This window comes from Orbicella faveolata, unplaced genomic scaffold, assembly GCF_042242905.1.
Source record: "Orbicella faveolata isolate gen_17 unplaced genomic scaffold, um_ofav_v1 contig_46, whole genome shotgun sequence".
Lineage (NCBI taxonomy): Eukaryota > Metazoa > Cnidaria > Anthozoa > Scleractinia > Merulinidae > Orbicella > Orbicella faveolata.
The window spans coordinates 18,238,386-18,265,828 of NW_028301576.1; the positions used below are offsets into that span (position 1 = coordinate 18,238,386).

The window sequence follows — 27,443 nt, forward strand, 5'->3', positions numbered from 1 at the left end:
CGGCGGGTGCCTTTGACCTGCTTACTTCGTTTCTGTAATTTTCCAAATGACTTTTGTCAGTATTAGTTGAGACTCCACAAGAGTGTTTTGTTGGATATTCTGGACTGATGTTCCTGTTGTCCCCGATAGCTTTCATCCTTACTTTCATCGATCGAGGAGAGCTCATGGAAAACAGCGCATCTTAATTTTTTCATTTGGGCATAACTATACAATTAAATCCTTGCGTTTTTGATCTTACCGCTACCACAATTCCTTGCGTTTCGCAAAAGCCCCTACAATGTGACATTTTCCCGATTAAAGACCTACCTCGTTCGCTCGCTTCAGGCTCACTCACACAAAGCACAAGTTCAAAATGCTAGAAACAGCACGACGGTGGGCACAGAAGAGTTTGATTGACATATTTGGAAACCCGAGATAAATGTTTAAATTAAAATGTTGAAGAAAGGTTTTAAATTAATGATAGAATGTTTAACGTGATTAATCGAATGTTTTAACGGGTGTCTGGAAAACCCGAATAGCGAGTAGCTAATAGTCCCAAATAGTGCGAATAGTCTCGAATAGTGCGAATAGTGGCGAACAGTCGCGAAAAGTGGCGAACAATGACGAATAGTCGTCAACAGTCACCGCTTTAGATCTAATATCCTGCGTTAATTGATTATCCAAATAAGCAACAGAATTTCAGTGAATTTACTACCTATTCTTCTCCGGATTCAGGCTAGGGGTGTCCATCGCCGACATAAAGAAAACAGAAAACAGAAGGATAGCGTAATAAAGACTTATTTCCGCTTTTGCAGCGGTTAAAACAGAAGAAATTACGTTTAGAAACACCTTTTGTCCTGATAAGCGTCTGTGCTTTTTAGCGGGAAAATCCTACCCTACGTTGCTGCGAGGCTGACTGCGAGATACTGGGTACCCTATTTGCTACGATTTGCCACTATTTGCCACTATTTGCCACTATTTGCCACTATTTGCCACTATTTGCCACTATTTGCCACTATTTGCCACTATTCGCCACTATTCGCCACTATTCGCCACTATTCGAGTCTATTCGCACTATTCGTACTATTCGCTATTCGGGACTATTCGCTGTTCGCTATTCGCGACTATTCGCTATTCGCTATTCGGGTTTTCCAGACCGGCCCTGTTTTAACTAACTATTGACCACTATTTTTAAATAGTATGTTTGGAGTTCATGATTAAATGTTAGCTAGTGTTCAAATTAGATTTTAACAGTCTTACATGAATGTTTTGCGGGTTGAAACTTTACAATTAATGCTGTAATACACCAGTTATGCTCGTTTGTTTGAATAAAACTGATCAGCTGACGTGAATGTGGGCGCTACTAGGTTACCGTACAGGCGACTGTAACGCCTATAGAAAACTTTGACGGTTCAATTTGCATAGAATTGCGACAAAACCAACGTCTATAGCGGGAGATTAACTTTGTTTGAGAGCACTTCTCAACACTTTACTTGGGTCCGACTACTGTAAGAGCTTTTCGTCTGCACAGCCAATCTGTCCGCACATATCGAATTGCAAAGGGGTATCCACAAGTGTCAGTAAAGGTAAAGCGGGATTCCACCGACCTTCTTCACTCCGTTTGAAATACAAGATGGTGGCAAGACTGATCTTCTCGCCTATTTATCGATTTAATTTTCCCCAAGGCGCTTTTTGGTTGTCTGTACGATCACGAAGACTCCGAAGATTGTTCAAGCTTCTGATAATAATACTCTCTTGTTGTTCAATCTTCTATTTTGCTTCTATTTTATTAAAAGAGAACAGTGTCTTCTTCACTAGTGAATCTGGAGAACATTTCACCGACGAGGAACAAAACTCCGCATCTGAAGACGGAAGAAACGGTCGACTGACAGTTTCCATCTGGCGCGATTTGTGTGGCGGCGATGTGAAAGTGCTACGAAGCTCGCCATTTTATCCTAGTTATCCTAGCGAAAAAAAGTTCATTCGCGAGTTTTCCGAGTTTCAAATCGAAGACAGCCAAACGGAATACGGTCAAACGATATCTGGTTTCCTAAACCCAGCGAGGACTGGATCATATCGCTTTGCGATAGCCTCCGATGATTCATCAGAGTTGTGGCTAAGCCCAAGCGAAAATCCTGAAGAGAAACAGCTAATTGCCAGTGTGTTTGTCGAGGGCGCAACAGGCTGGACGACAAAGAACGAGATAAATAAATACCCTGATCAAATTTCGAAGGATATAAAGCTTCGCGACGGAGGTCGATACTACATTGAGGTCATTCATAAACAAGGCGAAGGCGACGGATTTGTGCAAGTTTTTTGGTCAAATCCTGGTGTCACAGAATTTAAACTGATCAGCTCTGAATACCTCGTGTTCCCTCAAAATATTTCCGTTCCCTCAAAACAGGATGCCATGAACCAACTACTTGCTAAGCGTCTTGCAATCTCACAGAAAGCGTGGAAAAAACATTCCAGCTTTTTCACTCTTCCTTTGATAGGCGAAGGAAATTATCTTCCACAATGCATTTTCAAGTCTAGCTTTATTCTCAAAGACAAAATAGACAAATACAATGGGCCTTCCCTAGTTTATCTATCCAACGTGTTTCCACAAGATGATACTTTTATGGGAAGCAAAGGAAGAGTGTGGTCCTGGAGTAACAGAGTCGCTGATGGAGAAATAGTGCAATCGGTGGTGGACAAAATGATAGCTTCCCTTTGCGAGAAAACTGCAAAGTAAGTACTCATACATGCAGTGTAAATGATTCGGCCTGTTAGCGACCATTTCCGGGGACTTTTGTAAAACACCGTTCCTCTCACAGTGCTTCCCTTCTGCGCCCAGGAATATAAATGGGTACCTCAGTGGAAATTGTGAGAGCAACCTTACGGAATGCTGGGGGTAAGCTGCGATAGACTAGGAATACTTCTAGCCGCTTCAAGCTACAGAAACCGTGATGAACGCCGAGAGCTTTGAACCAAAGGCTTCAATTAACTTGCTTGACTGACTGATTGATTGATTGATGGATGCATGGATTGAATGATTTTTCGAGTGGATGATTGTTTGATTGATTAATTGATTGATTGTTTGTTTGATTGATTAATTGATTGATTGTTTGTTTGATTGATTGATTGATTGATTGAATGATTTTGTATTGGATGATTGTTTGATTGATTGATTGGATGATTGTTTGATTGATTGATTGATTGATTGATTGATTGAATGATTGGATGATTGTTTGATTGATTGATTGATCAATTGAATAATTGGATGTTTGTTTGATTGACTAATTGATTGATTGACTGACTGATTGATTGATTGACTGATTGATTGATTGACTGATTGATTGATTGATTTGATGATTTTTTGATTGAGTGATTGATTTGTTTCATTCCCTTCCAGAGATTTCTTTTTAAAGAGCATCTACAGAGTTACGCAAAAGTCAGATCCAGTTTATGGCGATCGTTACTCTGTCGACATGGAAGTTGGTTTAAATTTCACCGACAAATCATTTCGCTTATCAGAACACGTCTATCAGAAAAAGGGAAGTGACAAGTTGTGTTTTCCAGAAGGAATCAACTGGAACAGCAAAGCCATGGTGTACTTCATACTTCCTGTCAAGGACCAGGGACGATGGGTCTATCATTTTATCAATGAACTCACTGTTGCCAGCTTATTAACCGGTGATACGAACTTCCACGTCGTTGTTGCCGACTTTGAAAGTCAGGATATTGATATGGCGGAAGCTTTTAACACTTCTCTGTTCCGCAGCAGACACACCATTGTTAGTTTGAAGGGTAAATTTTACAAGACACTCGCGCTAAACGAGGCTGTCGGGCGTGTTCCAAGCGAACATGATCTACTGTTACTGTTTGATCTTCACATCGATGTTCCTGGAGACATCATGCACAGCGTCAGAAAGGTAACGTAAAGAACAAATGTAATCACGCTACAAGCGGTCTCCGTAAGACTGTTGCGCAATGCGAACGAATATTTGGAACGCATGACCTAAGAGAGAGAGAAAGTACAGGAAGAGAGAGACCCAGGAGGAGGGTGACTAAACGTTGCCTTAATAGTGTCATGTTTTCTTCAACGTCCTCTTCCATGTCACGCTTTCTCAAGTTTCGCGCGGTGTTCGACGATTTAGTTAGGGATTGCTCGTAGTTTTTAGGGAGTGATGAGCTGAACTAACAAATTGAGCTAAGGCAGGTTCGGTGTTTTCTGTGTAGCAGAAATATTTTGTAATATATGGTTTAAACGTAGGAGTATCAGTATTTTGTATAGTGTGATCGTCTGGGTGAGGGTAGTTCTGAGAAGAACTGTTGTTGGTGACTGACGTTTCGACAACTTTAGTAGAAGTCATCTTCAGAGTCAAGTGAATAGTGTTTGTCAGTCGATGGTGTTATTTCTGGTCCGTTGAAAGTGATTGGTCAGTGATTGGTCGATCCGTCCGATTCTCAGTCAAAATACGTCGGTCTGTTGAGGTCCGTCTATTGTTAGTAAAATCAAGTGGGTCTGTTAGAGGGCCGGTTGTCGGTTTCCTTTATGTCGTCAATAAGTCGTTTGTAAGGGACCGGTAGTTGTTGACATCCAGTTAAGAACCGTTAGTTCTAAGTCACGTACAGAAGCACTCTACTTGTGTATAAATATTCCTAGTTTTTGTATGTGCGTGGATGTCGCATGGTATAGTGGAGGAGGAGGCGCCTGCAATCAAACAAAATCATACCTGACCATATTTTTACGGTGTATCGAATAACTGCTGGGAGACAAGTGTAGAACTGAAAGAGGCCTGTAGATAAAAATGCTGATGACGATGATGTAGGGCGCTTGGAACTATCCTTGTACTGACTGACTGTATAGAATTTGTTTTAGTAATCAATTCAGATCTCTCGTTAAGGACCAGCACAAACTACAGTGATGGGGTTTCCTCTATATGGGTTTGCACGTTTAATAATGCACCAGTCAGATTGTGTTATTGGTGCTAGTCTTCTCTAGCTCCCCCATGTACTTTGACTCGAAATCGTTGTACTACTACTTATTAAACGTTATCTGATTCTGATTCGTCTTTCAGAATACCGTTGAGGGACGAATTGCCTATTTCCCTGTGGTTGGTCGATTAGATTGTGACAGCTCGTCTGCTGAACACAGAGGCTTTTGGGAACATGATGGGTTTGGCTTGCTTGGTATATACAAGTCTGACTGGACAAAGATTGGGGGCAAGTGGAATTCAGCTTGTTTACGGATTTAAAGAAGAATAAAAACCTTATGGTCTTTTAAAATGCCGGACAAAACTGCAATATCGCCGCAACGCAAACTAAGCAGATATGACAAACGTTCAAACACTTTGTTCGCGGTTTTTCTGCGTCCTGGTCTGCTTGTCGTATGTTTTCTTTGTTTTGTGGGCCTTGCACAGCGGAATAATAAACGATTTTTCCCCCTGGCACGGTTCGATACTTACACCACCTCGGACGAATTGCACATTGAAATTATATCACTGGCCCAAAGCCCCTGCAAAATAAAAGCAGGTTTAAGGGGAGGGGAGCATGTTGGTGCGCTTGCAGGAATGTCGAAAGATCTCGAAAATTTCTGGCTTCCTGCTTTGAGAGAGGACGAAATTAGAAAACAAACATGCAGAAAAACGCCAAACACTCTATGTGGGCAGTGCCTGGTGCACTGCGTTGTGTTGTTCGAAAAAAAAAAACCCTGATATTTGATTTGCTCACGGAATCTGAAGTGGGTCCTACCATAGTTACTATGGTATTAACTATTGTCCTGCAGAATTTTTTATGACAGCCTAACAAAATACTGGACTAACAAAAGTCTGTTAGAAACTCAGAGAATTTGCTTGTATGTGTAACATTCAGTTTTACAACTCTGATTTATTTTTGCTTTGTTTGTCTAAAGGAATGGACACCGAGAAATTTAAATATAAATGGGGCGGGGAGGACTGGGATCTACTGGACCGTGTTCTTAACGCCAAGATGGAAGTGGAACGAATCAAGTACCCAGGCCTCTATCATCATTATCACAGTAAACAAAAGATGTGGAATTAATGCCTGGTGTAGCGGCGCCGGAGTGTTTGGAGCGCGTTGCTCTGCGATCTACATGTTCCTGTCTATACCTGACCTAAATGCCTGCTCTGTAGGATATTTAACGAACATGAAAAGGTGTGATGAAAATAATCGATCTCGAAACTATGATAAAATCTTTAAGGTCAGCCTGGCTAAAGAGAGTATTTCGGGGTAAATGGTGGTACATAAGAAATTTATATTGGTCAATCACTGAAGTGCTCTGGTGGTCTTCATAGACTATTTATATATATTTCACCGTAATAACGTAAAGGACGTCCCTATTTTCTCTCTTAGTACTTACGTGCATACATACTTGATTGACTTTCCCCTGAGAGGCTTTTCAAAGACAATAACTTAAATTTAAATAAGTACAACAATAAAAATGAGATGAAAGCAATAAAAATCTACTTTAAGGACCGTAAAAAAAATCTACACTAATGTTTAAGAATACCGAGCTACTTCAATAGTGGTCGGAATTTCGAATCTGAATCTGATGCAGGGTAAGACTGGTAAAATATAATACTGTAATCATATATGCTAGGAATTTCTGACACATTCGCTTTATTCGCTTTTCGCTTGAATATTTATTCGTTCATTATATATTCGCTCTCCGCTGTTTGGACATAAACCTCCATTCATAAGTCAATAAAACAGCAACAATAAAAAAAAAGAAATATAAATGAGCTTTCGATCTAGACTTTTTTTAAAATGAATTTTGAAACATTTATTCTTATCCGTAATCACTCTACCCAATCACAAAGGACGCGGATAATCCATCGAGCCAATCAAAACTTAAAGTAATTACATGTAGCTAATGTAAAGCGTGGGAAAACGTGTGCGAACGAGTTACGATTTGTTTTGGTTTCACTTCTGATTGGATGAAAAACGTGGCGCGAGTTTTTTTAAGCCAATCTTGTAGCGTAGTTGATGCAAAACCAATTACTTTTTGACCGAATAAAACTAAACCACTCTGTTTACGAATACCAAGTTATTTAAGATAGATAGATATTTAAAAGGTTTTTTTGTAAGTCTGAACCGGAAACCGTAAGCCATTTTTATTTGACTATATTCCCTCGAAGCGTTTTTGTAGAGATTTCGCATTTCATCAAGTTATATGTATTCTATATTATCATCAGAATTTGCACACCTTACCTTGAAGATGTTTTCTAAGGTACTATAATCTCAAAAAGGGCTCAAATATTACCAAATATAACTGACTTCCAATCAGACAAAAAATTAAATTTCTAACGGAAAATTTGATTATGCGCAGAACAAATAAATTTGATAAGTTAGCACCGAAAATTTTCATTATAAGTGTTGTGAGCTATTTTATAGGAAATTCCGCCAACTATGTATAATGTAACTTGTTGTGAATAGTACTTAAGTCAGGAGGGACAACATTGCAGTATAAAATTTTTTTATGTAATACGTAGTGCATTGTAAGTAAAGAGGTAACAGAAACGAGCACATTTTGATCTCTTGGTAATGAACTAAAAATAATGTTAAATAGCGTAATGTTTTATTGGCTGCAGCTGGTGACATGAACAACGTAAACTATTACGGAGCTCAAGCAAGGACGACGGCGACCTCGAGGACGAAGCCTAGTAGAAAATGAATTTATATTTTACCAGCGAGATTCGCGACTATCTAGATCTGTTCAGAACGCCAATGATTCTAAAGACGTGCTCAGGCTAAGTATGTAATGGCACGTACAGCGTCCAGTTCCAAATAGACATACGAAAAATTAGCCGTCGTCGTTCGCGTTCCTCAGACGAAGCAGAACTTGGTCATTTTACGTTCTTGTTTTGCAGAGGACGGTAAAGAGATGTACAAAGATTTATAATGCACAGCTATTGTTTTCCTCATTAAATCTTTCGTTTGCTGTCGTTCTCGTTGCCTTCGTCGTGGTTTGTTTAAGCTCCCTATGGATTGTTCGGTTAATAAGTGACTTCAGAGTTAACAGTATAGTTAGTGGTTGCAGTTGTCTCTGTGGTCACACCAATGCTGTTAATTGTAGTTGATTTTGATTAGCCTTTGGATGACGTCAGACTTAAAGTAGTTCATTACAGCCCTTATTAGGTGATCTGTGAAATGCAAACATGGCTGTTCGCAGAAGATTGTCGTTCTAGTTTGATATCTTCGTCCAGGAAACCATCGTCGAAAATTACGAAGTATGGTCAAACTTTTAGGTCTTAAAAGCGTGTTACAATGGATACACGTGAAGTTTTCGCTTTATGTAAACGCTTCTTTGCTTTCTGTCGTTTCTCTTTTTTCACCCCGCTATTTTTCATGCTTGGTTTTATTCTGCATAATTATGTTCATCCCACACGTACTAGACTGCATTGTGATAGGGGTTTCGTTTACAAAGTAAGGGCGCCTTGATTCAATGAAAAATTCCTGTTTGAATTTCAGGAAATTTTAAGTGGCAAATAGAACTATATGCTCCGAAATTTCCGGAAAAGAGGACAACCTTGCGAGGTATGTCGAAATTTTCGGAATTTTTTTGAACGGAAATTACCGTTCCATTTGACTTTCCTCCCGGAGTTTCCAGAATTTTTGGTTGAATAATTCGCTTTTCGGAAATTCAACAATTTCCGGATTTTCTGCAAATTTTCCCAGGAAATGTCCGTACCGTTTGTCCCCGTAGGAAAGGATGGAGAAAAATGGAAAGCGCTTTAGGGCTTAGCGATGAGTAGTTTCCAATGAGTTATAAATAATAAATAATAAAATGAATAATAAATAGGAATTTACAGTGGCACATCCCACAGTGCGGCTCTTTGTCCATTGTTTCCACATCGAACTGGGATTAAGGAATTTAGAATGAGTAGTGTTAGTAACACACATCGTAAGTAATAACCGAGGTGTACCGTCAGTAACTTTCTTGTTATGTACTATAGCGAATGTAACGTTAGTAGCGTGATGTTAGTAAGTAGTGCCTATACGCAATGTATCTTAAAGTAACGTAGCAAATTAAAAAATATAACATCATCCAATTAAGGACGTTCGCGCTAATTGTTTCTGCGCATCCTTACTGCGCACGCAAATTTACACGCCACGTCATGCATGAGCGCGCGCGCGAAGTGATAAAATGAACAATGATAGGGCAGATGGCCATTGCTATAGCTTTTCCGTGATTTAGCGATCTTGGACGTTCGGTGACCCCTCTTTTTCTTTTGATGAATCATTTTTTCTACCGATTATCTACGTTTAGCGAAAACTTCAAGAAAATCTATCGACTAGAAGTTTGAATTTTTTTCAAAATGCACCATCGAACTCTGTTCTTTTTAGCTCTTTGTTTATCTGTTTGACGGTTTCAAATGCCTCGTGAAGGGTTAAGTTTTGTGAAAACGTTAGCAACATTTGGAATTATTTACACAACAAACCCACTTCTACAAAATATGACTAAGATCGTTTGCCTTCGTTGACTCACCTTCGATATTTTTAAACCTAAACCCCTGTAGACCATGCTGAATTACGTGCGCCAATTTTTCAAAATCAGGGTAGTTTTCCACACGCTTTATCTCTGAAACGAAGTCGATGACCCCCAATTTTTTTTTGCATATCTGACGCAAGTAACTCATTATCTGACTACAGTAAAAATTTCAAAAAAATCTATCGACTGGATAATTTTCGCGCGAACGTCCTTAAGACTCAGTACTAATGTAGCTGAACAACTTCATTTGAGATGTGTTCGTATCATGGGAGGCGAGAGCTCTTGCCTGCTCGCGCACTTTGAAACGGTCTGTTAAGGCTGTTTTATAAAAACAGTTGTGTAAAAAGTTAAGACTAAGCAAGGATTGTGGCCACACTAAACGCTGTTAGTAAACGATAACCCAGCATTCTATTCAAGAAATTTGTTTTTAATGAGAATAGCTAATCTTGCACTAATCCGACGATGATGTACTCTAAGATGGCAGAAAGCATTCTCGATGTCGATATTTGTGGTTCTTTTGTAGTTTACTGTCAATTTAAGCTCACAGTTGTCGTAGAAATGTCAAATGGTCTTTATCCAGAATACAAGATGGCCCTGACTTCCAATCAAAACCGCCGTTCGCTCGCTAAAAATGCGACTGCGTTACAACACGTCATGTTCTCCATCGCATATCTTACCTTCGTGTTCCCTACATGAGGACTGAAAAGCAGTCTTAAATGAAGAACTTCTAAGCCCCAGAAATGGTGTTCAAATCGTAAAATTACATCACCTTTTGCAAAGCAAATTCAAGCACTGAGTTGTTCTGACTAAAATCCAAATTTCTCCGTGACAATTGGTAGAAATGTAGTCGACAAACATGAGACCGTGTTTGACCACATGTCTTACCACCGAGAGAAAAGTTGAAAATATAACGAGCGGTAGAGTGTCTTTAACGAAGCGTTTGGAAATGTGGTCAAACACTGTAAAATAAAACCATCAAAACCTATGCTAACTAAGATCAAATCTCTAAACAGAGGAGGTGGAAGGCGGGGTACAAAGGATAGTTATCAGTTAAACGTTTGTTCATTTGTCAGTTAAATTCTCGGCCATTTGTCGGTTGTCAGTTAAGTGGCTGTTAATAATTAATTTAAGACCTAAAGCCACCCCTGGGACACATTTTATTCGACAACAAATTCCGAAACGGTGACAAATGGTATGGAAATTACCAGGGAAAGTTTCTAGAAAATCTCCAAGCTGTTGAATTTTTGAAAGACGAACCATTCAACCGAAAATTCCGGGAATTGCAGGGGAAAATTAAATTAAATGAAGCGGAAATCCCCGTTAGGAAATTTCCGGAAATTTGGGTATACCTCGCGAGGTTTCCTTTTTCCAGAAATTCCGATACTGTAAATTTCCGGAGAAGCGATACATAGGGAGAAATTGCAAACTCGCTCACTAACTCGGTTTGACAGCTGTGGAGCCTGTTACATTAGACGTTCGTGTTCTGTCTCCGGCGAAGGTTTCATAGTTAAATTCATAGGTTTCATAGTTATATTTCAGGAGTATTGCAACTCATACATCAGTCATCCTCTTCGCTGGTTTTAAAGTTATCACTGTCTACTGTAAAATGGCAATTGCCGGAGGTGGCTTCACTTTTGTCCCTAGAACAGACATCCGGGGTATTGATCTCCGAGCTGTTTAGTAATCGCACCCAGATACTGATGAGGACTCAAAGAAAAATATGGCAGCCAACCAACTTGGCGCTCGTGTCAACAATAGACCAATTTCGATATATTAAAATTCAGCCTAACACAATAGACCTCAGCACGATACTCTGGGGAATAAACCCCACACTGTGTTGTTATTCCTAAGAGCCTCGCACTGAAGTCTATTGTTTAAGGCTGAATTTTAATATATCGAAATTAGTCTTTTATGACGGATATACGTCATTAAGTCAACTGTCATTTGGGATACTACTTGTCGCTAGGTAACAACATTTCAACAGTGACGTCAATCCCACAAGTCAACTGCGCTTAATAGTTCCTTTTGGCTGCGTATGTGTTAGTTACGTCCAACATTTCGGTGGGTGCAGCGACAGAACGAGACATTATTTGAAAATCATACTGGTGTCATCGATTTGGTGTTTTTGCCTAACCTCCTTATTCATCGGTGCAACTGCTAAGTTAATCTCTGTTGAGAAGGCGACATTAACAGCTTCTGACTACCATGAAAGAACAAAACGAAATCAGGTACTGTGTGTGTATTCTGCAGTGTTTGGAATATATCGTACCTGTATATTCGCCACGTCGTAGAATAAAATGATACTTAATAAGAACCAATGCCAATAAAAATCGAGCAACATCGAAATTTACCGAGCAGAGCCGAAACTTTTTTCCCCTTATATTTTGCCCATTGATAGGTATTGGTAAATAAGTAGATGTGATGTAGAGTTTGTTTTCAGAAAAGCTGCTTCAATTTGGAGAAAATCGACATAATCTACAATCCTGTCCGCGACTTCAAAACAGCCCCGGCAAATTTAAGACGAAATAAGCCGTTCTCAAATCTTCGCTGGAATGCAGATGGATGAGATGGCAAGAAAGCGGGCTAAAATATTTCCCGATGCGGTAATTTAAAAAGTGTTTTTTCTTCCAGGTGGGGGATAAAGTTTCAACTTGGCGTTAATTTGGAAAGTAAACAATGATATTTTAGAGCTGCCTCTTTCTCTACCAAACCGAAATTCATATTTAACCAAAAAATTGCGATTAAAATTTTAGGCACGTGCTAAACATTGGTTAACCCTGAGAATCATACCATGAGGTATTGAGCTAAAGCAGTTGTAAGAACTGGCTTGGGTAATTCAGTTTGCGCTTCACAGGAACTCTCCGAAGTTGAACAAATTTTGGCTGAAATAGGCGTCTTTTCAATCAGGTTAAAGATTCTGACTACACTAACACGAGATATTCAATGTGAATAGCTTATTGAGGATGCGTAAGTCAGTCACCTGAAATAGATGTAGTCGTTGGTACAACATAATCTGTACCTTGCAAATTACAACTATTGGTTCTAGGAATTAGAACGTGTGCTGCACCAGGTACGAAAAACCACTCTATACACTTTATACACACTTTATTATTTTCAAATTATATTTTACAAAAAAAGGGCATGCCTGCAACTAGCAAAGGCTAATCTAGGCGGGCCATGCCTTAATAGCCGAATTACAAAAATATACGAAATCAGAAATTAACTGATAAAATAGAAGGGAAACCACTAAAGACCACCCTCTAGATGTGGCCAAAAACTATGTGGAAACGTATTCCTCATCTAATTCAGCAGCGCGAGACCCCGAGGAAAGGGTACAATAGAACATTTAATTTTATACATACAAGCTATATTTCTTAAATTAATTTAATACGATATCTTTATACAAACATTAAATTGTTTCAAGCCCTGTGGGCTTTTTCAATGAATCTGATCGATGTTGCCACCCTCAAGATTAATTACAACAGAAATATAAATTGAGGAGATAAAACGATAAGGAGTGTTAAACCATAAAAATACAAATTAAAACACTAAGATTGAGGCGGAGTAAAAATTAGTTTGAATGTGATTACACAAATAGTATCCTGGGTTTGCGACTGTGATGTACTACGGTTTCAGACATTTAGCTTAGCTGAAATTTAATGCTAATTAAAGCTGAATATTTCCTTGTATAATTACATAACTGAGCGCATGTTTTGCCATGTTTGCTCTGTCAAATTGTTCTTTGTCAACAAACCCAATGGGCACATACGTTTTTATATGCAGTTAATTGCACATTACTAATAGGGGCCGTTTATGACCTAACTTAAAAACAAGTTACGCTACCTTTCATAAAATTGCCTACCTTTCAGTTTTGAATTGTTTTTCCTTTTTTTCTCGACAAAACATATTTAAAAGTCATAACAATTAATTTTGGTGATAAATAACTTTGCGCACTTTTGTACAAACATTGTCACTGTACAAATAGTTGTTTTATTTTCGGCATATTTCAAAGAATACTTTTCAACACGTTTTCGAATTAATTTCTTTTATGAAACTTGTAAACAGATAATTATTTATTTGGAAGAAGACGTAACCAGTAAGTCGGCCTTTCTTCTTCGCAGTTGACATTGCGTACGTAATAATCTTAAGTTTATGTTTTTCCGTGCGATCTTTTTATTATCAGGTTAAAATGATCTTTGTACTTTAAAAAAGGGCTTAAAATTACTTAAAAATAGCGATTTAGGCCTTGCGGCAAATATTAAAACGTTGCTAGGGTCAGCGGGTATTTTGATTCTGTAAATTATTGAAAATTCAGTGCAACAAACCATTTTCGAATTTCTTACCTTTCGTGTCGTTATTTTTTTTCCCCCGATTTACTGCGAAAAACCTCCCTCAGCCGTCCCGCTCTCATTTCCTAAGGTACACGACGCTGAGGGAACACGAACGGTCATCTAGCGATGAACTTTATTACGTCTAGGTCGTGTTTCTCTCCATCCTTCTCGAGCTCATTTTTGTACAGGAAACGCGGGCAGATTCCATGTTCGTTATGCACCTTTCGTGATCTGCCGAAACTTTGGACAGGTGGTAGGATGCTCGTCGGAAAAATGTGAATTAAACCCCTAAAGAAGAACAATCTGGGCGTGTCTCGAGCTTTATTCAACCCCTAAAATATACCACTTTAAACAGAATAGGCTCGATTACCAGCCGCTGTTCAGGAAAGGAACCCGCGCTAGTAGACCGGACACGAGAGATCGGTGGAGATGGAGCCAAAAAACGGAAATCAGAGTGTATCTTTATCATCATTTCTTCAGTGCACCTGAGTGCTACGAAGAAGAAACCAAACTCAACAGGAACCCAATTGATTACAAAAACAATGCATGTTTTCGTGCAGTGGGAAACACGCTTTAAACAGGTGAATAAGTACTGATTGTAATGTAAACGTATCGGAAGGTTAACGAGGCAAGAAAAATCAAAATATCCTTCCGAGGCTACTCTGAAAACAAACTACATCACGTCTACTTACTTACCAATACCTGTGAAAGGGTAAAAACACCACCCCAAGGGAGACTAGTTAAGAATCAGTCTGCACGAGCTCTTCCTAGTCCTAAATCGTTTTTTTTTTTTTTCCTGTTTTCCACCGATGATCGTCCTTTGATTATCGTTTCTCTTCTCTTTCAGGAGCAAAATTACCTCAAGTCATGCCTGGATATACAGACAGACTTTCCCGATTCTCTGAGCTTCACGTACTCCATTCAACCTGTTCCCAGTTGTAAAGCTATCACTATCTACTGTAAAATGGCGATTGCTGGAGGTGGCTTCACTTTTGTCCCTAGAACAGCCATCCGGAGTATTGAAAGTCAGTAGATGATCTCCGAACTGTTTACTAATCGCAGGTACCGACGAGGATTCAAAAGAAAGATGGAACTCAACCTTACACGCTTGAACAGCAGCTGCCGGAATACAAACAACATCTACTTGGAGCTCGTGTCAACAATTATGACGGATATACGTCACCAGTCAATAGTCACTTGGGAGACTACTTGTTGCCAGGTAGCAAAACTACTGTTCGTCGCATTACATAAATCATTTACGATGCATTATTTATTGTAGAACTCTTTATTTAGTCTTGTAATGACTTTCAAAATCTTTCCGATGTAGCTGGCTTAAATTTAAAGGTTCTTGGGTTTTAGTCCAATGAAAAACTCTTCGCTATACAAACTGTGGTGGTTCGAAAGATAACCCGTTTGCTTTCCTGCATGACCATTCCGAGCTGCCCCCAAGCGACTTCCTTGCTGACAATTTGATCTACAAGCGAGATGGAATGGCAGTAAACTGGCGAAATACCGCTGTACTGCCTCCCACAGAGCTCACTATACCAACTGAGTTTTTCTTCTTGACAAAGGTGCGTATGGGAGGATGTGGCTGTTACACTTCCAGTGACCGTTAGACAGACCCAGATGGGACTGCCATTGGATTTCATTAAGCTTTGAAAGCGTAGCCAAATACGTCAATCCCATGGCGGACAAACTTGGGGAAACGTTTTCGAAGCCTTCTCATTAAGGTGAAGCCGGATGACTTCTCATAAATATGGTTGGCCATTCGTTTCAAAATTACAACAGGGTATACGCGGGTTTTTCTGCCGCGTATACTTGTTTACATACGTTACGTATGGGCTTTAAGCCCATATATACGACCATTTAGATCGCGTATATACGCATTTTTAAATGGCCACATATTTGCGTAAACTCAAGCGCGGGGATATGCGAAATAAATGCCCAAATATGCGCGTCCTACAAGGACCCATATATACGCGAGCTAAAATGCGCGTATATGCGGGTCTCGTAAATTACGTTGTATGTGCCAGCACGAAATGTGCCTTTTGGGAGAATGGCTGTTCGTGTATGATGGCAATGAAGAGTACTTTAACTAGAAATCGTCAATATGGTGGCAGTAGTAAAATGCCTTGTCTTGATCTATCTACTATTTAATGTTTGTTACTACAGCTCTCCAGTGACTGAACTTTTAGAAACAGTTATGTGTGTTTTGAATGACTGTTCAAGATTTTATCCTCACGCTGATCCTAACATGGCAGAGAACTTGATCGTTCGTCGTGAAGTTGCTGAGGATTCTGTTCGCCGTTTAGTTATTCATTGGATAGAGATGGCCAAGCAAATTCTGCCACTTGAATTGCTGGTGAGACAAATTCAATATTTACTAAATAGATGGGAAATGTTTGCAGTAAGAGCAGATTCATACACCTCAGTACGCCCCATAAGGCTTTGCCAACTGTATGGGCTATCTGGACTATCAGCTTCTAATGGAAGAGTGGGTCGGCCAGCCTATGAAATATCAAAACCTATCAAGGGAAGTTTTTTAAGAAAAAGAATAAGATTTACTTGGTCCTAGATATCAAGATTAGTTTCCAGAGCTACTCTTTGGCATAGAGTTAGAAACATTCAGTCACTCTCCAGTCGATGTTATTATAAGATTTAAACGAACTGATGATTCGAGAAATAAAACTGACTGACATGGGTTTCCCAATTCTGGTATCAGTATCATGCTGGGTCATTTGCGAAAAAGAAATATCTCTGTTCAGTGTCAGCACGTAAGGTAATGTTTTTTTTGAACTGACCCAGCAGGGTCTGCTGTAAGGTGGTTCAATACCATCACAAGGTGTGTTTACAGTGTTAGGGGACCTAATTCTCTCTGGCACATCTTTGATGGACTACTCTGCCTAAAACGTAAAGTAGGAGGTTAGTAATACAAGGTGGTTTTGTCAGGGATTTTAGACTTTAAGTTGTGTAACAAACAATTCTGCTGCAACTGGGCTAGCTCTCTTTTTAGAGAGTAAGAAATCCGAAAGAGAGGCTGTTTACTTGGAAGCAAACCAAACCTTTGATCCAAAGAAGACTAGATTTTTGGCTGACTAGCGACACCTGCCAAGACGAAGTCGAAGAAGTTAAAATTATACCTTCTATAAAGTCAGATCATTTAGCAATTACATTAATTTTTAATGGCATAGAAGAACAAAAGCATGGACCATCTCATTGGAAATTCAACTCTAGTTTGACTAAGGATGACGAGTATGTAAAACTTATTAGTGAAAGTGTACCCGTTTGGATTGAGGAATTTAAAGAGGTCAATGACAAAAGAGTGCTCTGGGATCTTATAAAATATAGAATCCGACAAGTTTCTATAAAATATAGTAAAGAGAAAGCACGGCTAAGAAAAGACAAATTGCTAGAAATACACTTCTTAAAGTGTACCAGGAAAAGTGCTCTACTGATCCGTCAGCAGAAAATATTGAGCAGCTTGAAATTCTTCAAAGTAAGTACGATGCACATTTTGATTACCTTTCGAAAGGAGCTATTATTCGTTCGAGAGCGTCCTGGTACGAGAAGGGTGAAAAAAATAATAAGTACTTTCTAAGCTTAGAATCTCATAAAAAGGCCAAAAGTTGTGTCCGTAAAGTTTTTACTAAAAAAGGAACTTTAAGCTCAGATCCAAAGAAAATTATGAATGAGATTGAAGATTTTTACACAGATTTATACGGTCTCGAGAGTAACCTACCAGAATTTGCAGATTCCTTTTTTCAACATTCTGCAATTCCTAAACTCTCACCAGATAGAGCAGCAACTTGTGAAGGAAAGCTAACGGTGGAAGAATGTTTTAAAAGCCTACAATCCTTTAAAGAAAACAAATCACCAGGAAATGATGGACTTACTGTAGAATTTTATAAAACATTCTGGGGTGTTCTGGGTAATCTTCTAGTAGAAAGTCTAAATTGTGCTTTTGACTACGGTGAGTTATCAAATTCACAAAAGCAAGCGATTATAACTTTGATAGAAAAGAAAGGAAAAGACAGAAGACATATTTCCAATTGGAGACCAATCTCGTTAATAAATGTGGATGCAAAGATTGGATCAAAAGCAATTGCAAGAAGACTTCAGGAGGTTTTACCTGATATAATACAATCAAAATGCTTATGTTAAAGGAAAGTCTATCTTCGACGCAGTTAGAAGTATTGACGATATTTTAGAATTTACTGAACGGAAAAAGATCAAAGGCTTTATGCTAGCAATTGATTTTAAAAAAGCGTTTGATTCGCTTAACAGAAGTTTTATGTTTGAAACATTGTTAACTTTTAACTTTGGCCCTTCCTTCGTGCGTTGGATTAGGACTTTTTATCAAAATATAACAAGTTCAGTTATGAATAATGGTTTTTCGACGGGCCCATTCAACGTACGGAGAGGTGTTAGACAAGGTGATCCCCTATCAGCGTATTTGTTTATTATCTGTCTTGAAATTCTTACTATCTCCGTGCGTGAAAATAACAATATCCAAGGGATTCAAGTCGATAAGGAAGAAATTAAACTTGAAATGTTTGCCGACGATGTTACAGCCTTTGTAAGAAACAGGAGATCTCTCGAAGCCCTTCTCTGCACTACTTACTTTAGTAAGTGCTCTGGACTTGAAATCAACTCCAAAAAAACTGAATGTATGCTTTTGGGTAATCAAGTCTCCTTGGCAGCAATGGATGTCATTTCCTCCAAAAACATCCGAATTAAAGACACGGTTAAAATTTTAGGTGTTTACTTTACTTACAATGAAAGTCAAAGAAAAAAGTTAAATTTTGATGAAATTCTTAAATCCATTAAAGAAAAGTTGCAAAGGTAGAAGTGGAGGGACCTTACCATTCTAGGAAGAATTCAGATTGTAAAGACGTTTGTGACACCATTGTTCATGTACCGAGCCAGTTTAATTTGTGTGCAAAAAGATACCGTAACGGAAGTCAACAGATTACTCTTCCAGTTCGTCTGGAAAGGAAAAGATAAAGTCAAACGTTTATCACTTGTAAGTGATATCGATAAAGGTGGACTAAAAGCGCCTCATGTAGAATCGATTATTAAAAGCCAAAGAATCATGTGTTGCAAGAAATTTGCCGATGATCAACAAAGTAATTGGAAGATTATTCTTTCCCATTACCTAAAAAATGTGGGGTCGAAACTACTTCTGCGCTGTGCTTTTGACTTAAAGAAATTGCCTATTAATTTACCCATTTATTATGAAGAATGTCTGCGATGTTTTGCAGAATATTCATGCGCGAGTAGAATAACTGAGCAAGCACTTTGTCAAGAAATACGCAATACAGGGATTTGGAACAACAAGTTTATTTGTATACAAGGTAGGTCAATTTTCTACGAAGAGTTATTTAGAAAAGGAATTATTACACTTGGGGATCTTACGACTAAAGAAAATGCAGTATTCACAGGGTTTCAAATTATTACAAGTTCTTCGCTTACATCCAAAGAAAAGTTTCAGCTAATGGCGATCATAGACGCATTACCTGCACAGTGGCGACAACATTTAAAAACCTGCAATAATTTTTCAAAAAACTCTACGTTTTCCAGTAACGCACAATTACACCTAAATGGCCACAATGTAAACTTGGATAAGGTCATATCCAAGAGCATTTATAACGAAGTTCGCTCAAAGAACGAGAGTGTACCAACTGCACAGCTAAGGTATACAGAGACATACAGCGAGACACTGGAATGGGAAGAGATATATCGAATTCCCTTCAAAGTAGCTATTGATTCTAGATCCCGTGAATTCCAATACAAGATATTACATAGATATTTAGCGACAAACAAGTTTCTCCACAAAATTGGCCTAGTACCTTCGCCTCTGTGCACTTTCTGCAAAAAAGGAAGCGAGTCTATCGAACATCTACTGATAAAATGTGAATATTCCGACAGTTTCTGGAGAGAACTAATTAACTGGCTAAATACGATAGAAATAAAAATCGAAGCACTATCAGATGTTGATAAAATGTTTGGACTTTGGAACAGACAAGTAGACTTTTATCTTCTCAACCATCTGTTGATCTTAGCAAAACAATACATTTACTCCTGTCGAAATAAAGGATTTCCTCCGTCATTAAAGATCTTTCTCGTAAAAGTTTCCTCAGTATATCAAATCGAAACGGTTATTTCCGATTCTAATGGCAAGCGAACATTTCATGACGCCAAGTGGAAGAAATTTATTACAAATAATTGTATTTAGGCCGGCAGCCTAAAAAATGTAACAATTGACGTAGTTTTATTAATATATTAGTAAGTATTTTTGGTATATTAGTATTTTCCTTACAAGTAGTGTTATTAGTAACAGTATTTCTTGTTTTGTTTTTTTTTTTTCATCTATACTAGCGTTAGTCTATGTAGTTTCTTCTAAAAAAAGTAAAAATTAGCCTAGTTTTTATTCATTAATATAAATGGTTAGTAAGTATTTTGGGTGTATTAGTATTTTCCTCTTAAGTAGTCTTATTAGTAATAGTATTCCTCGTTTTTTTTTGTCCATCTGTACTCACGTTAGTTTATTTAGTTTTTCTTTCTTTTATCTGCAAATGTAATTTCAATTGTTATTGTCACTCTTATTTGTAAACTTATATAAATATCAATAAAATACAAAAAAAAAAAAAACGTTATGGGTTGCCCTCGAGAGTGTGTCCAGACGAAGGGAATGAAAATTTAGAGGTAGGAAGAGCTATGCTATGGAACAGGGGATTTGATTGGAGAAGCAAAATTGCTGGTTTGTCTGCACACAACCAGTGAATTTAGCGTCTCTGGAGAGGTCTTCATTGGAGTTGGTCAGTTCTACTACACTCTGTTCTACCAGATGGAAGAAAATGGCATCCTAGAATCGACCAGCCTAATCGATCTGTTCTGTTTGCATTACATATTTCTTTCCAGAATTAACAACCAGTTAAACGTCCTAGTTAAGGTGTGGAATAATCATCCTGTGCGCACAGAGGGTCACTGGACTCCTCAACAAATGTGGGTGAATGCAGTGATTTCATAAGATATATGTAATACTGGAAATACTAGCTGTCAGGGACACATTTGATGATAACATCCAACCAGATGAATTATCTGGTGAAGAACCAATAGAACTTCCACTAAAATCACATTCTGTTTCCCAAAACTTCCCTTGAGGTAATGATATTTCATAGGTTGGACGACCCACTCTTCCATTAGAAGCTGATACAGTTGGCAAAGCCCTAATGGGAGTACTGAGGTGCATGAAACTGTTCTTAATGCAAACATTTCCCATCTAAGTAGTAAATATTGCAGTTGTCTCACCAGCAATTCTAGAGGCCGTATCATCTCAGCATTCGCTTGGGCACCTCTGTCCAATGAATTAACTAAACCATTTACAGAATAATCCACGGCAATTTCACGACCATCAACGCGAGGATAATAAAATCTTCAACAGTCATTCAAAACACACATAACTGTTTCTAGAAGTTCAGTCACTGGAGAGCTGCAGTAACAAACATTAAATAGCAGATAGACCAAGACAAGGCATTTTACTACTGCCGCCATATTGGCGACTTCTAGTTAAAGTAATTTTCATTGCCATCATACACGAACAACCATTCTCGCAAAAGACACATTTTGTGCTGGCATATACAACGAAATTTACGAGACCCGCATATACGCGCATTTTAGCTCGCGTATATATGGGTCCTTGTAGGACGCGCATATTTGGGCATTTATTTCGCATTTCCCCGCGCTTAAGTTTACGCAAATATGTGGCCATTTAAAAATGCGTATATACACGATCTAAATGGTCGTATATATGGGCTTAAAGCCCATACGTAACGTATGTAAACAAGTATACGCGGCAGAAAAACCCGCGTATACCCTGTTGTAATTTTGAAACGAATGGCCAACCATACATAAATAGCAGCATATACATAAACAGTAATATATAGATTTAGCCGAGCCTAAAAGCGGAGCTCGTGAGTTATTTTTTGGAATGTTGTTACTGATGAAAATAATCCAAGATGTACATGTATGTGAAGTAAACTGCGAGCGATTTTATAGTTTCAGCCCGAACTAGGATTACATCAACAGATCGAGGTGTAAGATGGTGTGATGATGAAAATAGAGCCATGATTTCAAGCATTTCAGGGTAGCCACCAAAAATGTTGATCACATAACAGAACTGTCTTCTGTGCTTTTTAGTGGTATTTCCTGTTCTTTCTTATTGAGAAAGACAAGACATTGTTGTTAATCATTATATTCTTTCTTAGTGAACAACTGGGACTCCCACACAAAAGAAGTTTACACATTTTTTTGTTGTGGGGTATGACTGAAATGCAGTGGTTACAATATACTCAGTCCCCAAATTTCTACCAAATGAAATCTCACAAAAATACCAAAGTGGTATACACATGTAAAAAGTTAAAAAGTTTTGTTTTCTAACTTGATCCCCAAAGACAGTTAGCTATCTTCATTTTTGTATGGAGTCTCCTCCTGGTGAAAGGGTTTGCACCATCTCTCAAAGTATAAGTATAAGCAAAATCACTCTGGCATGAACAATAAATATGATATTTTGTTGCTGATCATGAATACTTGCATAGGCTTCTGATAATAATTTTATTATTCAATTCCAATGTGATTTGTTCTTTTTCTCGACTGAGATTGTGCACTACAGGAGCTGTTATTGGGTTCCATTAATTAATTTTGTTACAATTAAATTATACCAAGAATTATAAGTAAGCTATAAGTAAGTTATATTATGTACGTATATTTTGTCTGCACTACACAACCAAACGCACTCAAAGATTATGAGGCATAGGTACATTTGTCAGAAAAAGCCAGCATATCCAAGATATGTTCTGATTGACACATCAATTAAAGATAATTTACAGCAAAATGGATAAACAATACATCAATATCCTGCATGCACCAAAGCTGGACATGAGGTTATAAGGCAATCATTTAAACAACAGATTGAAATAATTTATAAATTAGAGAACACTATTTGTACAACGCTAGGGATCAAATTAACCTTACTGGACGTTGCGAATGGCAAGGCTGTCGGTAGAATGTCAAATTTCGCGACTCTTTCTTTCTGCAAAAATACTAATCCTGCAACTTTGCTTAAGACCCAGTTCTCCATTTCGTGTTGGCAAAATATTAACCTATGCCATGCCCAATACAGAGGTTATCACAAAATTGATTTAAGAGCAACATAAACCAAGCACAATAAATATCATTTTTAAGCCAAAAACACAATTATTTAAATAAACCATGACATAATGAGTAAACTATCTCTCAGAAAAACTGATTAATTTAACAGACACTTCAAATAATTAGTTAATATATGTATCATAGGTGTTTCTTAATAATGTAATACAGTTCATCTGTCACAATGTTGCAGCTACAGCTGTATGATATTACTTCTCTCAGTATGGGTTGCAGAACTCAACTTCCAAGTCAGTTTGTTCAATGAACTTAGTGTAGAAATTAATATGGCATCAAGTTGTCTGTGAATATAGAGAAACCAAACAGAGCATTACAATCTTAAGTAATAAATTATTGAACTCTTTTACATGTATGTACAATGTATGTTTCATTAATATTGGGGATCTCTCACAAGCTGCATCTGTGTTGATTTAATTTGCTCGCAGTGCATTTTTTATGGAACTTTTCACACATTAATATCTCTGTCATGACAGTGATCTCTGTGTTCTACAACAATTAGTACACAAGAAAAATACACTCAGTAAGATATTGTTTACAATAAAAATCAATCCCTATAAGCAATCATGAGGACCTTGAATTTATATTTCTTTAGAAATATCTCACCTGGCCATGGTTGCTTTGAAAATATTTGATGTTTTTATCCAGGCTGCCCATGTGTACACTGTTGGTATATTGACTGACAGGAACAGGGATGTAATCATTCTGTGTATAGCTGCTACTTGAACACCACCGAACATACAAAGACATATCAATTATAATTTATAACCAACAGATGACATTCCTTTCATTGATATACAGTGTACTTCATTGCTAGTTGTTTACTGAGTGTCTACAGTAGTGAATCAAATGTTAGGGGGATGGTACCAAAACTTTCACAGTGGCAGGCTCTACCCTGAGATGCAAAGCAAACATATATAACTGTTATGAACTTGGCGACTTGCTTTTGAGCGCACATGCAATTTGGTTTAAACAAGAAACTGGAACATTGCAGTACAACAGTGTGCACAGTTCCAATCAAAGGGCCATCCAGGCTGTCGCAAATCTGAAAATCAGACTTTGTCAGGATAAATACTGATGTTCTTGCTGACTTAATCTGAGTGTGCAGTTCCAGAAGATATTTACACCCAACACCCATTCATGGCCAGTTATTAGAAATTCCAAAGTAACAGGAGGAGGGAGTTCTTAAAGCAAAAAACCTCCATATGGAGTATGAATCTTTTCTTGAAGAAAACAATGTCTGAGAAATCATTAATTACAAAATATGCTTTAAGAAATATCTTACCTGGTAAGGCAAACTTTCAGAAAGTTTTGTAATCTAGACTGGCTGGCCAGTTCATACATTTGACAAGTTGACACCGGGCATGTTTGTAAATTTGTGCGCTTCAGCATCACATTACAATGTAGTCATGTAGTAGCATTGGTCAACTGAAAACAGCATAATTTGGTTAATTAATTTACACTGTACATTATTTGGTTAAATATTGGTGTAAATCGTAGCACACCAACAGATGACTATTAAAATTAATTTACAGAACATACTGGCAGCTAAATCATAACAAATGAAAAATCGAGCATGAGCCATTTACATGTACATGTAACAGCCCTCACCTCAGAACTGTCATAGATATAATATATTTTCAAACTCGCTGAAATTTCAGATTATTCAATATTAACATGCACGTACATCTTTAACAGTGTGTTTGCTTTACATTCACTTTACACACAACCGGTATCCACCATAGGCAGACTTTTAAGTTTGCCTTTGAAAATAAATTGTGTCAACTAATGCATCTTTCATTACCTATTCTTGTGACAAAATGACACAAAATCCAAGTACAAGAAGTCATAAGCATAAAACTAACTTAATTACCTGGTAATGCTTACAGCACCTCTTACTGTCTGCATACGCCGTCCATAAACTGGTACTGCCTTGACAATACTCATTATTTTTCTCATCACATCTTTTAAAATGTCACTGTTAAATAATCCTGAAAAGGCAAATGCATGAAATGTTATGCCTTTAGCACTCACCACATACCTTTACATGATGTACAATGTACACCAAGTCACGATCGACATTCACAATTCTTTTTACTTTCATTGTAACTTTTTTCGTAACTTTTTGCAGTGTCATTTTCCCTCACTTGAAGACAGGACTTCCACATTAGGTGGTAATTCTCTATGAATTCACAGGGATTGATAAGTAGATGGTGACTAACTTTAGCAAAGGAGGCATTCAAATGTCAGATTTTAATGTTAAGTTCATAACTTTACATTTCTCTGTGTGTGTATATTCATATATGTATATATATATATATATATATATATATATATATATATATATAGATTTTCAGAGTCGGATTATTTGGTCGAAGACATTTATTGCTACTCAGAGTTTCATGCTCCTTGCAAAGCAATCATCAGGCAACTGCCAAAAATAACGGATACGTAAGAAGATATACAAAATTTGAAAATACAGAACAATGCCCAGTGGTGTGACATGCAGAGATATGATTGGTAAAGCTAAGCAAGCACGGTCTTTTCTTCGACCAAATAATCCAACTCTGAAAATCTACACATTGCTCTAGTTTGCCTATTGAGCACTTTAGTAGCTGATGAAATCTTCAATTCATTATATTATTACATTACATATATATATAACGACTCAGTGATTGCACCGGTATAATGCAGGTGTGCTGGTGAAAGAGATGTTCTGAACATTCTGAACTTTTTCCCCTTACCTGTAATAGGATGACTAATATGAATTGCAATTCACAACCAACACCAACATCAGGTTATAACTGTATACACATGTATATTTTGCTGTCTTCTGTTATCATAAAAATAATAATAATAATAATAAACCTTTAAAACCCTCCATAAAGTTCACACTCATTATAACACTGCTACATGTAGTGCTGTTTAACTGGAAATCAATTTGACTGAAACTGTTGAAACAGCTCTGTCAAAATTGTTTCTAGCAGTTGTTAGGCAGGATAACAGAATATGCAATCATTTAATACAAAGTAAAGAAAAGAGATACACCTGTGTTAGTTATTTGTTAGGATTTGGTGAGCTTCTGTGTCAGGTATGGTGAAAAATAATGGACTCTAGGTTGCAAAAATGAAGGTTCCGGAGACATGTTGACAGGGCTGAGAGGAATTAATATATTTACAAAAGAAGGAGAAGTTCTTGCCCTGTCCAGCTCTCTGCTATAAAAAATATCTTTTACATACATTTGTTATATATGGCTTGCGTTTTGAGCCAATGTAATGCATGCTCTGATTTTCTAGCTAGTGCATTATTTCCATTTACATGGTACATGTACATGTATATGTCGGTAAAATCGTAAAACATCACGTGTGACAAAAATAAAAATGAAATGCCCAATTTGTAATAATTTTAAAATACTTGACACTGAAATGAATCTAATTCTTTACTTGAAAATTATTCTCCTGTAATGCCCATGGGCCAATTACCAGCCTGCTAAAAGGTCCTAAAACAAAGCAAAAGGAAATTAAGAAAACCACTGCTTTTTTCCTGAAAATTGTCGCGACTGAAACGATGATTGAATACTCTGAGAGTGCATTCTATTACCCTGACGAGATAAAATTTTATGAGAATAGAGAATTCACAAAGTTATATCACAAACGAATTGGTACTGGACAGAACAAAGGAAACAGCCAGGAAGAAACTAAAACTTTCTTCGACAAACAAAAAAGTAAAGCACAACAAAGAAAACAGTCAGTGACATTTGGTTAATAAGTTAGTCAATCAAAAAATTAGTGTGAAGAAGAGAGCAGAGAGAGAGAGTGGAGCAAGGAATGCACTCTCACCAACTAAATTTTGAATGTATATATGTAAAAGTTATTTTTATTACCGAGAAATGGTCAGGGCAAGGACTTCTATGCCCTAATTTTGTAAAAGTGTGTAAATGTCATTTTCACTGTTCATTACCGAGTAAAGCTCTTAGCATTTTGTTTTTAATTAGTACTATGTCACTTTTATGGAATATTTCCATAAGTGCAAATACCACACTGGGGAATAACATTTCATTCGGAAAATAGGGGCCATGTACCCCCAACCAAAAGCAGCCGCACTAATAAAATGAAATAGCAAATCAAAATCGAAGTAGAGCTTTATTTGCCGACAGGGTTTACATGCATAATCGTCTACTCGACATTTCGACCACAAGCATTTCACCAAACCGAACTAACTGGACAACAACAAAATAAAACGAGGAAATCTACATAATATAAACACAATATGCATATCACTACATCTGAGTATCAAACAGCAAATCCCTTCTCAATGAAGGATGGCCGAATGAAAGAAAGGATGAAGAAAATTCGTTTAAGCTTGCAGTGTTAAAGTTTAACAATTATTCACGTTTAAGCATAGATTTAAATATC

The 27,443-nt window shown here is 37.6% G+C and overlaps 1 protein-coding gene, 1 long non-coding RNA gene and 1 pseudogene across 5 annotated transcripts; 2 read left to right on the forward strand and 1 right to left on the reverse strand.

Annotated features, from left to right (window-relative positions):
* The first annotated feature begins 1,465 nt into the window (after window positions 1-1,465).
* Window positions 1,466-9,035, forward strand: LOC149098726 (N-acetyl-beta-glucosaminyl-glycoprotein 4-beta-N-acetylgalactosaminyltransferase 1-like). The gene is made up of 4 exons (XM_089278430.1): window positions 1,466-2,709; window positions 3,374-3,893; window positions 5,043-5,187; window positions 5,876-9,035. The coding sequence occupies exons 1-4, from the start codon at window positions 1,613-1,615 to the stop codon at window positions 6,022-6,024; spliced, it is 1,911 nt and encodes a 636-aa protein (XP_089134556.1). The 5' UTR covers window positions 1,466-1,612; the 3' UTR covers window positions 6,025-9,035.
* A 2,992-nt stretch (window positions 9,036-12,027) lies between these two features.
* LOC149098727 (uncharacterized) lies at window positions 12,028-15,458 on the forward strand (annotated as a pseudogene).
* Window positions 15,459-22,400: 6,942 nt separating this feature from the next.
* LOC149098728 (uncharacterized) lies at window positions 22,401-26,009 on the reverse strand. 4 transcript variants are annotated; one of them, XR_016203784.1, is made up of 5 exons: window positions 25,773-26,009; window positions 24,902-25,019; window positions 24,314-24,456; window positions 23,635-23,749; window positions 22,401-23,312 (listed from the first exon to the last, which is right to left on the reverse strand). It is a non-coding gene; the product is annotated as an uncharacterized LOC149098728 (long non-coding RNA). The 4 variants fall into 4 exon arrangements; XR_016203786.1 differs by having other exon boundaries at window positions 23,635-23,707; window positions 24,314-25,019; XR_016203785.1 differs by having other exon boundaries at window positions 23,635-23,746; window positions 24,314-25,019.
* Window positions 26,010-27,443: the final 1,434 nt, after the last annotated feature.